This window comes from Maylandia zebra, linkage group LG8 (genome assembly GCF_041146795.1).
Source record: "Maylandia zebra isolate NMK-2024a linkage group LG8, Mzebra_GT3a, whole genome shotgun sequence".
Classification (NCBI taxonomy): domain Eukaryota; kingdom Metazoa; phylum Chordata; class Actinopteri; order Cichliformes; family Cichlidae; genus Maylandia; species Maylandia zebra.
In genome coordinates, this window is record NC_135174.1 from 8,808,557 (window position 1) to 8,821,849 (window position 13,293).

Here is a 13,293-nt window from a genome sequence, read left to right on the forward strand (position 1 = left end):
TGTGTTGTTAACATGTTTAATGTTATGTATTTTCTTCTATTTGATCTCAAAAAGCTCCTAAAACAGTCAGTGATCCCTGTTGACCTCTCTCGGCTTTTATTACCACTAATCATTTATTTAAGCTCAGTTTTTAAAACCTTAGGATGTAACTACAGCCCAGCCCATGCAGCAGTATATGAATGACTAACCTCGTATTGTGGATGGATTATCTCAGTTGTTCTCCTGGCTGAAGTTTGGTCCTTTTACAGCATCCTGCCATGCGATTACATTTGTTCCTGACCACCGAGAACACTCACGTTAACTTTTATCGAGTGGAAAAAAGGTTAGCTTGTTTATATTATGCTAACATAGCTGTGTCGCTAGCGGTCACGTAGCACATCATTATATACCAGCTAGCCCAACTTCAGTAACCCTACAAACGTCACTGCTGTTTAGTTTTCTGTCTTCATTTATGTTGGAAGTGATAACAGAGCTGTACGTTTTAATTTGTTTCCAAAACCCCGCAGTCAGGACATGCTATATTATATTTAGATAGAAGCTAGCGAGCTAACTCCCTGCTAACTTCTAACTCCGTTAAATGTCATAAATTCAGTTTTCATGGATGCCTGGATGTTAAACTCAATTGTTACACCTGGTAGAGCAGAACGCTGATCATTTTATTAAAGATGAAAGACTTTAGATAGTTTTTCAACTCTCAGTAATGCCATAGTGATCGTTTGATATATGGACCTGCAGCGGAGTTTAGGTCCAGACACGGCTAGTGACGTCAGACTGAACAATCGGATTGGATAATCTTGATCATTCTTACGTATTCAGCTTTTTTGTCAATAGCCACACTGTGTCATATAAATCACTTGTGGATGGACAAATAATGAAGCTGTTGATGGGAAATCTTTTATCAGTCTATGGATGAGAAAACGGATGAAGTTTCATGATGTATTGCACGGCTGTCACACAGGTGGCTTATCTTGGGAAGAGGGGAAAATTTTGTTACATGAATTGATTTTTGATTTTTTTGGTCACAATTGGCAGAGCAATTCTTCTTATTTTCCCTCTTTTGTTCTAAAATACGAGCTTGCAGGTAAGTCAAGTGCTGCAGGAACAGTTAATCTTTTTTTTTCAACAAGCAAGCTGCTTTGTTACCGTGAATTATGGTAAAAAGTTAACTGTGCAGTCGTTAACAGCTAATAAGCATTTTCATCTTCCTCTTCTTCATCACCAAAAATGTGCAAAAGGGAAAACGTGTGGTGACACAGCTTCGGCTACAGAAACGATGATGTTCTGAGACTCTGCTGCATTGTTTTCCTTTCGAAACTGGAGTGCTAAATGTGTAATGATGTGCTTCGGGCTTATGCTATCCTGCACTAGTTATTGATCCCAGTGAAGCGATGAATAGGTCAGACTCCAGTCTTAATTGGTTCATCAGTACCTAATAATGGAGACACACACACCCTTCAATCACTCTCAGTTTGTGGAGGAACAAAGGCTCTATGCCAAGACTATTAATCATCTGGAAAGCATACTGTAATTATTTTTGGATGAAAGCAGAGGATTAATAGGCCCGAAGTGACAAGTTTCAAAAAATCCTCCTCCGCCTTTCTTCCTTTCTTGCTGCTTTCCCACAGGGCCACAAAATGCCAATTCTGTTATTCCAAGCTTGTATTTGGCAACTATCCTATTCGCTATTATGGCATTTTAAATATGGACATGTTATCTGTTGTCTCAGCACAAAACCTTTCAATCATCTCTCGAAAATATCACCAGCAATAAACCTTCACTTCTGTCTTGATGATTTCTGAATAGAAAATCTTGTTCACTTTTTCTCCGTGTTTCTTTTTTCTTTTTTTCCATCATTACTTCCACCTCACTTTTATTAATAAAGTGTCTATCCAAAACATTGAAAGAAGATAGAAGATAATGGGTACTTTTGTTCTCTGTTTTCTTCAAGATGTTCCCACACTATTTCAGTAATGTTGAGGAGGCAGGTCCATGACTGATAGCGTTCCACTATGGGGCGCCGTTTGTAAACTGAAACATGCCGAAATTAACAGCAACATTTTTCCACATTTAGCTCTAAATCTTACAAAAACATGTTTTTTCGAGTCATTTTTTACAACATTTAGTATAATATTTGTAACTTTTCATATTTAAAACAGGATTTTAAATGTTAAATCTAAATGTTAAATGTTAAATGTAAATATTATATTTAAATGTAAATGTTAAATGTTAAATGTAAATATTATATTTAAATGTAAATGTTAAATGTTAAATGTAAATATTATATATAAATCTAAATGTTAAATGTTAAATCTAAATGTTATATATAAATCTAAATGTTAAATCTAAATGTTATATATAAATCTAAATGTTAAATGTTAAATCTAAATATTATACATAAATCTAAATGTTAAATGTTAAATCTAAATGTTATATATAAATCTAAATGTTAAATGTTAAATCTAAATGTTATATATAAATCTAAATGTTAAATGTTAAATCTAAATGTTATATATAAATCTAAATGTTAAATGTTAAATCTAAATGTTACGGGAAACTAAATATTTAGCTAATATGCAAATTTATTGTACGGGTCAACGGAAATACCAAAATAAAAGCTTCAAGAAAACCTCCCGCGCTAAAGTGTGCCGGTCGCGGTCAGGTTCTGTGTTTGCGCTCCTCTTACGGTCACTTTTGACTGCCATGAGCTGCTTCGACTATTCCCTACCAGCATGTCCAGCGATTTAGCTGAAAACATTGGAAGAGCCGTTTTGTCGGCCATCCAACGATTCAGCGGTAATGCACCCTCGACCTCACAAACGCCGCAGCACTTGGTAAGTTTATTGTATAGCATTTTGGACGGGTTGATAGCAGTGTTAGCAAAACTAGCAAAGCTAAATTACTTAGCTAGTCCTCAATTATTTCATTTGGTAGGCAGCAGACAGAGATCGAACATCATACAACTCTATTTATTTATTTGGTAGGTAGGTAACAGTCGTTCTTGATGTAAATGTTTCCTTAGGAATCCAGCAATGCACCTGGACCAAGTAGACCTGCCGTCTCCACTGGGATACCATACTGCTCGGTAGGCCTTCTTACACATATCATTTAGCTGACTAATTTTTGTTTTTTCTTTGGTGTAATATGTCACCTTAAATTAAATCCTGTCAAAGTAATGATTCTGATTCTACATACATTTCATCTTCTTAGGGGTCCATCACTAGCAGTGTCACATCACCACCAACAACATTCACAAGTTTTACGTCATATTTTATTACTGTTTTTGCTGTGAAGTGTCTTTTGATTGCTCACTTTCATATTTTAAAACTATTGATAAAATATTACTCTAGCTAATCTGTCACAGTACAATTGCCTCAAATTACCCATCTTTTGTTATAGAATTGTGCTCATTGAGATTTTCTGTGCCGTGTTCTAGGATGGTTACCAAGGAAGGCTTCAGATTTCCAAAGAGGAATTGGAAAATGTTCTTTCCCTGAAAACATCTTTTACTGAAGCTGCATCTATCCTTTCCATCTCCAGGCCCACTCTGTATAAGTTACTGCAAGACTATAATATCTCAGAGTCAAAATTCAATGTAATCAGTGACCATGAGTTAGATCAGATAGTGTCCCAAATAAAAACTGAACATCCAAATGTTGGAGAAGTGATGCTGATGGGTCATCTGCGTTCCAAAAACATAGTGGTTCAAAGATGGCGCGTAAGAAAGTCACTGCGGAGGGTGGACTCGGCTGGTGTTCTATCCAGGAGAAGAACTGCAGTTGCTCGGCGAGTATATTCTGTGCCTCATCCAAATTTTGTTGTTGTTGATGCACATGTGTTGATGTTTCTTCAGTGCTCCAGCAATAATCGAGCTGAGACTGTGAAAGCCCTCTTTACTGCAGCTGTTGGACAATTTGGCAGACCCCTGCATATCAGGACTGATCACGGAGGAGAGAATGCTCAGATTTGGGAGGACATGCGAGCAAGCAGGGGTGAAAGCTCTGTCTTAATGGGAAGTTCTGTGCACAACCAGAGGATTGAGCCTTTCAACCGAGACTTAAACAACAACTGTAGCCGCATTTATGCACCTATATTTTATGAATTGGAATCACTTGGTATCCTAGACTTAGAAAATGAAACAGACCTATTTTGCCTTCATTATGTGTTTCTACCACAAATCAACCGCACTTTGAAGGGATTCAAAGCTGGATATAACAATCACTCTGTTTCCACTGAAGGTAATAGAACTCCCATCCAGCTTTTTGCCTGCGGAACTCATGTGTCTCATCGTCACAACCCAGAACTTTCTACAGCAGAGGTCTCCATACCCTCCTTGTCAAACTCTGAAAGTAGGTTTGTCCCATTAAATGACAGCGATTTACAAGAGCTATATACAAGCATTCACCCTTTTGAAGAAGACAACAATAATGGTAAAACATTGTTTCAACGAACACAGCAGTATATTTTTAACAAACTTGTAAATGTGTGACCTCAACCACAGGATACCAGTGATGTTCTAAAGAGTGATGACACTTAATATTCTTAAATGCTGTACAGCAAATGCAGTTTTTGTACTACTGCAGAAGCCCCTCCCCTCTAGCAGTGATGCCTCCTGCCACATAAGGACTCAGAGTTAATGACTGACAGTGACTCATAGGCTATTCAGAAGGCTACAACCACTTTTAGTTTATGGGTAAAACCAGTTATTCAGATTGAAGTAAAGATCAAATTCACACTGTAATACAGTATAACAGTGAAAATTATCAACACGGAACAGTCAGTCTTTAAATCAATTCACAAGATTATCTACAGTATTGTTTTAATCATTGTAAAGTTGCAATAGTCTTAATAAATGTTGCTGTTAGATGTCTAAGTAATCCTGGCTTGTTCTACAAAGCATGTTTAGTATACTCTGTGCATAAACTGTTTTGAAGTGTCCTTGTTTAAAAAAGAAAAGCTTAATAAAATTATTGTATTACACCAGTGACTTTATTGATTTGTCGTTGAAAATACAGAGTTAGCATTTTTATAAATCTATTGAAGCTTTGAAAATTATTACATTTCAACATTAAATGCAGTCAGAATTTATTTCAACTATCTTGTATGAAGCAAAGTTACTTGAAACTACAATTAATGAACAGGATTAGAGTTAACAAACCCACCATTTTAATTTCACTTTTTTTGGAACATGTTTAGATGGTGCTGAATAAAGCTCCATTCATGAGTGCTACTAAGAAGCAGTAATGAAAAGCATCATCATCAGCCATTGTTGTTTCATTCACAAAAAGCTGAAGCTCATTTGCACATGTGTGTGCAATCGGGAGATGTTTGCTTTCATCGTGAATGAATGTTATTTTAGGAGCTGGTTGAAAACCTATGGCTGGAACCTTGCTGCTCCCGGTGGCAAAAGCCAAGATGTGACCAGGCCTCAAAGCCTTCACAAATGCCTCTTCATCCTTGGTAAGAGTCCTTTCTCCAAGTGAGTCTCTCAGCTCTTCATCTAAAAACAAAGAAAAACCACCGTTAACCTGGGGACACTAAAATAGTTAAAGCTTGAGCTAACAACTAAATGATGGCTAATGTTTTTATAAAAAATACAGAGGTTCTGTCTTTGCCTTGCTTGTCAGTTGTAAGCTATCATACATCTTTATTCCTGTTTTGTGTGCGCGCATGTGACATAAAAAGACAAAGTTTTACTTTAGTGTCCCGAATTGTTTCATGGCCAGACTACATTATGTGAATTTCTGCTTACTTTCGACACACTGGAGAAATTCCCGAAATTTGACCACCATCAGCTCCTCTCTAACTCTTCTGTTGCTCCCAAGGACAGAATAGCTTGGCCTGAGAACCCCAGCAATTAAACTGGCTGTCAGATCTTTGTCCTCCCCCGATAGGTCAAGCAGAACACGCAAACTGGGGTTCTCTCTCAGGAGTGATAAAATCTAGACAGAAACGTTTAAATAATGGTTAAATTCCAGTTTTAAATATAAAAAGTAGCTCACTCTAAATGATTATAAAATAATGACCAATTGATACAGAAAAAATATAACTCTCACTCCATAGTAGGACAAGCCATCAGTTAGTTGATCGAAACAGCTTTGCCGTTGCAGAACTGCAAGGTATAGAGCTGCATTTTTCACAAACAGATCTTTATTGGCCATGGTGACTGTGAGTGGAAGACCTTCAACTTGATATCGCCATGAGTCGCAGCAGCTGACTGCTTCCTCCAAATCATGTTGAGTTGTTGCATTTACAACCTAAATATTTAAGAAAAACACTTTAAATGTTTGTTTTTTACCAGTGTACACAAATACTGCAGATGGTTCATTTTAATTGGACTCGAAACGTTTTTGTTTTGGTTTATTTGGCTGTATTTCACCAATATTTTTTTTTTTAACAAAAAGGAAACAAATTGAAAATATAATACATGGAATTGCCTCTAATAACCAAAAGTGTATTTATTATATATTATAAAAGAAGACCAGAAGACTTGTGAATATAGGAAATATTACAATATTCTTGTTATAATATTGCAATTCACCTTTTTCAGATTCTCTCTTAACTCAGGGTCACCTATATCATCCGGTGTTAGGTGTACTTGAAGAATGTCTCCTGACACAATGTAGTCTACTACATGTGGAGAGAGAAAGGCAGGTGCTTCTCCACCTTGCACTATTATCGTGGACAACATCCTGCCAATGGTTCGATATACTCCATTTTGCAAGTGTAGGATGTTAAATTTCAGTGTGCATCCATTTGGTGTAGCTGAAAAATAACACACAAAAAAGTATATTCTGTACAGACCCCAAACTGATATCTTGAGATTGACAGACAAAAATGTATTACTTTTTTTTTTTACTGTTTCAGACACACAGAACATAACAGATTTATTATCTGTAGTCATTTATTAACTTGTTAATGTTCTGTCAAACAATGTTCAGATCAGGTGGTTGTTGCGTTTGTAACATTATAAAAACGAGTGTCGTCAACAAGCCTTTAGGCCTTGAGTAAGTAAGTAAGTTAGTTAGTTTGACTGTGAAATCCTATTACCTTCAAAAGCACCACTGTCCTGAAAGATGGCCTTCACCAGTAAACGGAAAAACTCCCGCCTTGGCCCCCCAAGGTCAGCAGCATCTTCCTCTGTATCATGTTCATCGCTTGCAAATGTGACATAAAGCATCTCACAGCTTTCTGCAAACTTGGGTCTCTTGAACTGACGCAAAGCAGTCGACCACACATTGGCTCGACTGATATGGAGTTGTCTTGTTCCTGGTGTAATGACTTTCTCACTATGAGCTCTAAGAAGACCTTCAATTTCTTCTTTGCTGAGCTTCTTAAAAGACCTATATAAAAAAGGGACAATGACAAACAGATCTTGGGGAAAAATGGAAATTTGCTGTACATTTGACTCAAGTGCACAGAGTTACAACATATAATTATGTTGTGATAGTCCATATTAAATTAGTCAGAAATGAGCAATTACCTTTGTAATTGTGTAACTGCAAAAAAATGATGCAAGTAAAGATGCAAATAAAATATTCAATTATCAAAGGTTACTTTCAAATCTTACCTTGAAATATGAACTTCACTCTGTCTATCAGACTCTTCTAGGAGGCTACGCTGAATTGCCTCTTCAAGAGCTTCATCTTCCTCCAGAAAAATAGGGCTAAGTAGATAAGAGATATTAGAAATCATAAAACATGTCAGCCTTGAAGAATTTCTCACACTACATCATTAAAAAAAAAAAAAATTAAATGTAAATCCTAAAGTTGCAGTCATTCAGCAAAAAAACCCCAAACATGCAAATTGGAAACTTGCATCAAAACAATATCCTAAACAACATCTAAAATGAAGGATTTCTTTAACCCCTAGACAACAGCTTACACAAATTCTGCCACATTATATGGAAACATCTGCTGTCCCTCTGCCTGTCCCTCATTTTCACTCTCTTGAATGCAGCTCTCTGTTTCCTGATGCTTGGCCTCACTTTCACCTGGTGTTGTAGACAACGCATGATGCACTGAACAAAGGAAAGAAGGTCAGCATGACTTGCTTCATAATGTTAACAGCCTTTATATATCCTTATATTAGTTTAAGTGAAAGTTGGGCACATATTCCTCCTTGGCTGTAATCACCTGTGATAATTTGTAAACATTAAAATGGTAAATGGCCTGTATTTGTATAGCACTTTTACTAGTCCCCCCTAAGGACCCCAAAGCGCTTTACACACCCAGTCATCCACCCATTCACACACTGGTGAAGGCAAGCTACAGTTGTAGCCACAGCTGCCCTGGGGCAGACTGACAGAGGCGAGGCTGCCATATCGCGCCATCGGCCCTTCTGGCCAACACCAGTAGGCGGTAGGTGAAGTGTCTTGCCCAAGGACACAACGACCGAGACTACAAGGCAAACTCCCAACTCTTGAGCCACGATCGCCCCAATCGGACAAATTAACGATGCTCTCATCAAACAAACCCCCCAGGAATTATTACGCACTGCAGTAACAAAATCTAACTGGTCATCGAGGTTAGAACCTCACTAGGTTTTCATTCACATCACATACCTCGTCTTCTCCGGCAGACTGGACTTTCAAAGTCACTATCAGACAGCTCTTCTGGTTCCTCCTGAGGGAAAAGAAAGCATGTTCTACATAAAATCAAATACAGTTGCACCAAATCACTGGTAACACAGAGGCACATGGCTGCACTAAAAACTGTTTACACCTGCTGAAACTGCAATATTAATTAATACAATTAATAAAATTATGTTAAGGGAACAGACTCACTTTTTAGACAATAAATATTTCTGCACTGCAATATAAAATGTTTACCTGTGCAGGTTTTTGTATCCCTGCCATTATATAGAGGCAGGTGGTGGAACAAATCGAGCCAACTTCTTGGCCACCCCAAAGAAAACTGCTAGAAACATTTGGTTTCATTAGTCGTTTACATCCTCTAATTGTACTCAAATACTCAAAAGGGAATGTCTGGCCAGTTGACAGTGCAAATGTTCTTCTGAAGATTGCTGCTATTTCTTCTCTAAGTTGTGCTTCAGACCAGTCAGATGTAAAGGAGATCTTCCCAATAAGGCCATCTTGTGCTAGTTTTGCTCGTGAATCTCCTCTCGGTATGAGAAACGTTGATGCTGAAGACAAGGGCAAGCACACAACATCTTTTGTATAGTGTTTGCAGGTCTTGTTTTTTCTCACAAAATGTGAGCGCGTAGCATGAGCTTGAGGAACTGATGGAAGAGGAACCTGAAATGAATTCAAACACAGATACAGATAGACACCTATGCATTACAATACATCCGTAAGGTTTCTGTTATCTGTTCATTAAAAACAAACAAACAAACTGTAGACTCAGACCATCTTACTATTGTCTACCCATTACACAGAAAACTGAACCTTTTGTATCTTGTAGATTAGCATTTGGTGATTGTTGGTCAAGTTGGTGATTCAGTTCCCAGGTGCTCTAATCTAGAGCTCCCAATGAGTTTATCCGACTATGACTGTGTGCGAATGTTGGACAGAAAAAGTGCTTGTATTAATCTGTGCATGTGAATGGGTAAATGAGATCTGTTGTATAAAGTGCTTTGAGCACTCAATTAGAGTAGCAAAGGCCTGCAATTAGGTCAGTGTGTATTTGGACCCTAACAAGTTTTATTTTGTTGCCCGTTTACTGAAACATATTCCAATCAAAATTATATCATGGACATGATGTGCAGACTAAGCTTTAATTTAGGGTATCCATATTAAAATGATGATGTCATTACCAATTAAGCAGATAAAAGACCTGGAATTGATTTGAGACGTAGTGTTTGCATTTTGAAAATTTTACTGTGAACAGACAACATGCGGTCAAAGAGAACATAACAGAAAAAAGAAAATTAAGAAATTAATACAGCCACTACAGTGACCATCAAAACGATGAAAAATATTGACGTAAAATTTATTTTGCGACACCACAGAACAAATGATAGCGTATAATATGAAATGATAGATGTTTTCATATCGTCATATCGAACAGCCCTAATACAGAGGGTTCACTGCAAGGTGCAAGCCACTCATAAGCCTCAAGAATAGAAAGGCTAGAATGGACTTAACAAAAAAAAAAAAAAAAAAACATCTAGTAAAAGCCAGCTAAATTTTGGAAAAACATTCTTTGGACAGATAAAACCAAGATCAACCTCTACCAGAATGATGGCAAGAAAAAAGTATGGAGAAGGGTGGAACGACTCATGATCCAAAGCATACCACATCATCTGTAAAACATGGCAGAGGCAGTGTGATGGTTTGGGCGTGCATGGCTGCCAGTGGCACTGGTAGTGTTTACTGAATATGTGACACAGGACTGAAGCAGCTGAATGTGTTCAGAGACATACTTGTCTGCTTAAGTCCAGCTAAAAGTAGTCACATTGATTGGGCAGCATTTAATAATAAAGATGGAAGATGACCCAAAACATACAGTCCAAGCACCCCATGACTTTAATAAAGTAAAGAAATAGAATATTCTTGAATGGCCAAGTCAGTCACTGGATTTTAACCCAATTGAGCATACATTTCAGTTGTTGAAGACTAAATTTAGGACAGAAAGGCCCACAAACAAACAGCAACTGAAAGCCAGTAAAGGCCTGGCAGAGCCTTAGTAAGGAGGAATGCCAGCATCTGGTGGTGTCCATGACTTCAAGACTTCAGGTTGTCATTGCCAACAAAGGGTTTTGAATAAAGTAATAGAAATTATCATTTTATTTTCAGTTATTTAATTTGTCTAATTACTTTAGAGCCTCTGAAATGATAGGATTGTGTTTACAAATTAATTTTTCCCTCTCACATTTTTATGCATTCATTTAGTCCAACCCACTGAATTAAAACTTAAAGTCTGCACTTCAACTGCATTGGAGTAGTTTCATTTTTAATTCATTCTGGTAATGTACAGAAGCAACATTAGAAAATGTGTCTGTATCCAACTACTTATGAACCTGACTGTATATCAAAACCAGTCAGCTAAGATAAGATAACATACCTTTATTAGTCCCACAAGGGGAAATTTCATGATAAATGAATTAAATGATATGTGTAAGAAGGCCTACCGAGCAGTATGGTATCCCAGTGGAGACGGCAGGTCTACTTGGTCCAGGTGCATTGCTGGATTCCTAAGGAAACATTTACATCAAGAATGACTGTTACCTACCTACCAAATAAATAAATAGAGTTGTATGATGTTCGATCTCTGTCTGCTGCCTACCAAATGAAATAATTGAGGACTAGCTAAGTAATTTAGCTTTGCTAGTTTTGCTAACACTGCTATCAACCCGTCCAAAATGCTATACAATAAACTTACCAAGTGCTGCGGCGTTTGTGAGGTCGAGGGTGCATTACCGCTGAATCGTTGGATGGCCGACAAAACGGCTCTTCCAATGTTTTCAGCTAAATCGCTGGACATGCTGGTAGGGAATAGTTGAAGCAGCTCATGGCAGTCAAAAGTGACCGTAAGAGGAGCGCAAACACAGAACCTGACCGCGACCGGCACACTTTAGCGCGGGAGGTTTTCTTGAAGCTTTTATTTTGGTATTTCCGTTGACCCGTACAATAAATTTGCATATTAGCTAAATATTTAGTTTCCCGTAACATTTAGATTTAACATTTAACATTTAGATTTATATATAACATTTAGATTTAACATTTAACATTTAGATTTATATATAACATTTAGATTTAACATTTAACATTTAGATTTATATATAACATTTAGATTTAACATTTAACATTTAGATTTAACATTTAACATTTAGATTTATATATAATATTTAGATTTAACATTTAGATTTATATATAATATTTAGATTTAACATTTAACATTTAGATTTATATATAACATTTAGATTTAACATTTAACATTTACATTTAAATATAATATTTACATTTAACATTTACATTTAAATATAATATTTACATTTAACATTTAGCATTTAGATTTAACATTTAACATTTAGATTTAACATTTAGCATGTAGATTTAACATTTAAAATCCTGTTTTAAATATGAAAAGTTACAAATATTTTACTAAATGTTGTAAAAAATGACTCGAAAAAACATGTTTTTGTAAGATTTAGAGCTAAATGTGGAAAAATGTTGCTGTTAATTTCGGCATGTTTCAGTTTACAAACGGCGCCCCATATTCCACTGCCTGTTTTTCCATCCAGTTATGCTGTTATCATTGGCATTGTGCTCTGAATCAAGTTTATTATAGTTAACTAAAACTAAGCTAAAAGCTGATTGAGGATTGTCACCTGGAGAACAGTCCAGACAGCAGTGGTTTGTGTACTTCTTCAAGCGGTATTTATAATTTACTCAATTCAAAAATAAAAATAATTTGAGATAATGGATTTCTAATTTCGATGCATTACAAGCCATTAACATGCTGCATATGACCAAACTGGCATTGCATTTTGCCTCCGTTTTCTCTCCTCAAACATATGGTGACTTCCTGAAATGACACTCAGTAATCGCGCTTTTTGAACCCATGTAGGAAGAGTCACTTATTTTCTCTGTTACACGGCTATGGGCGATCGTGGCTCAAGAGTTGGCAGTTCGTCTTGTAATCAGAAGGTTGCCGGTTCCACCCCCGGCTCGGACAGTCTCGGTTGTTGTGTCCTTGGGCAAGACACTTCACCTAACGCCTACTAGTGATAGGCAGAGGGGCCGATGGCGTGATATGGCAGCCTCGCTTCTGTCAGTCTGCCCCAGGGCAGCTGTGGCTACAACTGGAATTGTAAAGCAGTCTCGAAAAGCGCTATATAAATGCAATCCATTATTATTATTATTATTATTATGTAATAGAAAAAAATGTGAAATTTGCTGTTGATTAATTTGTTAATTAAATAATTTGTTTTCATGTTTCCTTTTTAAATATTCACCATCTCCTGGATGGTGTTTCACATACTTTACTGAGCACACCTGGAACCACCAGCAGTAAGTGTGTGTTTGACAATCATGTCAGCTGCTCTTAGAGAAACACGGATAAATAAGTTTCTTTGTATTCTGGTAACATTTATTTTCTCAAAAAGTACAGATTCATCTTCAACACACAGCTGGACACAATGCATTCTCACTGAACTGAGTTTTGTATTTAATATTCTGTAAAGCATCTAGAGCAGTGAAGCTACCATGATATCTAACCAGATTCTTAATCTGGATGGCATTACCTTGGCCTCCAGTAATGCTGTGAGGAACCTTGGAGTCGTTTTTGACCAGGACATGTCCTTCAACGCACATATTAAACAAATATGTAAGAC

General features: G+C 36.9%; 1 protein-coding gene and 1 long non-coding RNA gene across 2 annotated transcripts; one reads left to right on the top strand and one right to left on the bottom strand.

Annotated features, from left to right (window-relative positions):
• The first annotated feature begins 2,497 nt into the window (after positions 1 to 2,497).
• LOC143419952 (uncharacterized) lies at positions 2,498 to 4,025 on the top strand. The gene is made up of 3 exons (XR_013099978.1): positions 2,498 to 2,831; positions 3,020 to 3,082; positions 3,434 to 4,025. It is a non-coding gene; the product is annotated as an uncharacterized LOC143419952 (long non-coding RNA).
• Positions 4,026 to 4,759: 734 nt separating this feature from the next.
• LOC112435256 (uncharacterized) lies at positions 4,760 to 11,701 on the bottom strand. The gene is made up of 11 exons (XM_024803551.2): positions 11,340 to 11,701; positions 11,089 to 11,151; positions 8,828 to 9,253; positions 8,561 to 8,621; positions 7,882 to 8,017; positions 7,568 to 7,663; positions 7,048 to 7,340; positions 6,539 to 6,762; positions 6,054 to 6,254; positions 5,750 to 5,939; positions 4,760 to 5,497 (listed from the first exon to the last, which is right to left on the bottom strand). The coding sequence occupies exons 1-11, from the start codon at positions 11,439 to 11,441 to the stop codon at positions 5,190 to 5,192; spliced, it is 2,100 nt and encodes a 699-aa protein (XP_024659319.2). The 5' UTR covers positions 11,442 to 11,701; the 3' UTR covers positions 4,760 to 5,189.
• Between the last annotated feature and the right edge of the window lie 1,592 nt (positions 11,702 to 13,293).

Excerpts from the sequence above, each read along its gene's own strand:
- LOC112435256 (XM_024803551.2), bottom strand. The coding sequence starts at position 11,441 with ATGTCCAGCGATTTAGCTGAAAACATTGGAAGAGCCGTTTTGTCGGCC. Across the intron at positions 11,152-11,339 it reads CACAAACGCCGCAGCACTTG|GAATCCAGCAATGCACCTGG; the intron begins GTAAGTTTATTG and ends ATGTTTCCTTAG. Across the intron at positions 9,254-11,088 it reads CTGGGATACCATACTGCTCG|GTTCCTCTTCCATCAGTTCC; the intron begins GTAGGCCTTCTT and ends AATTCATTTCAG.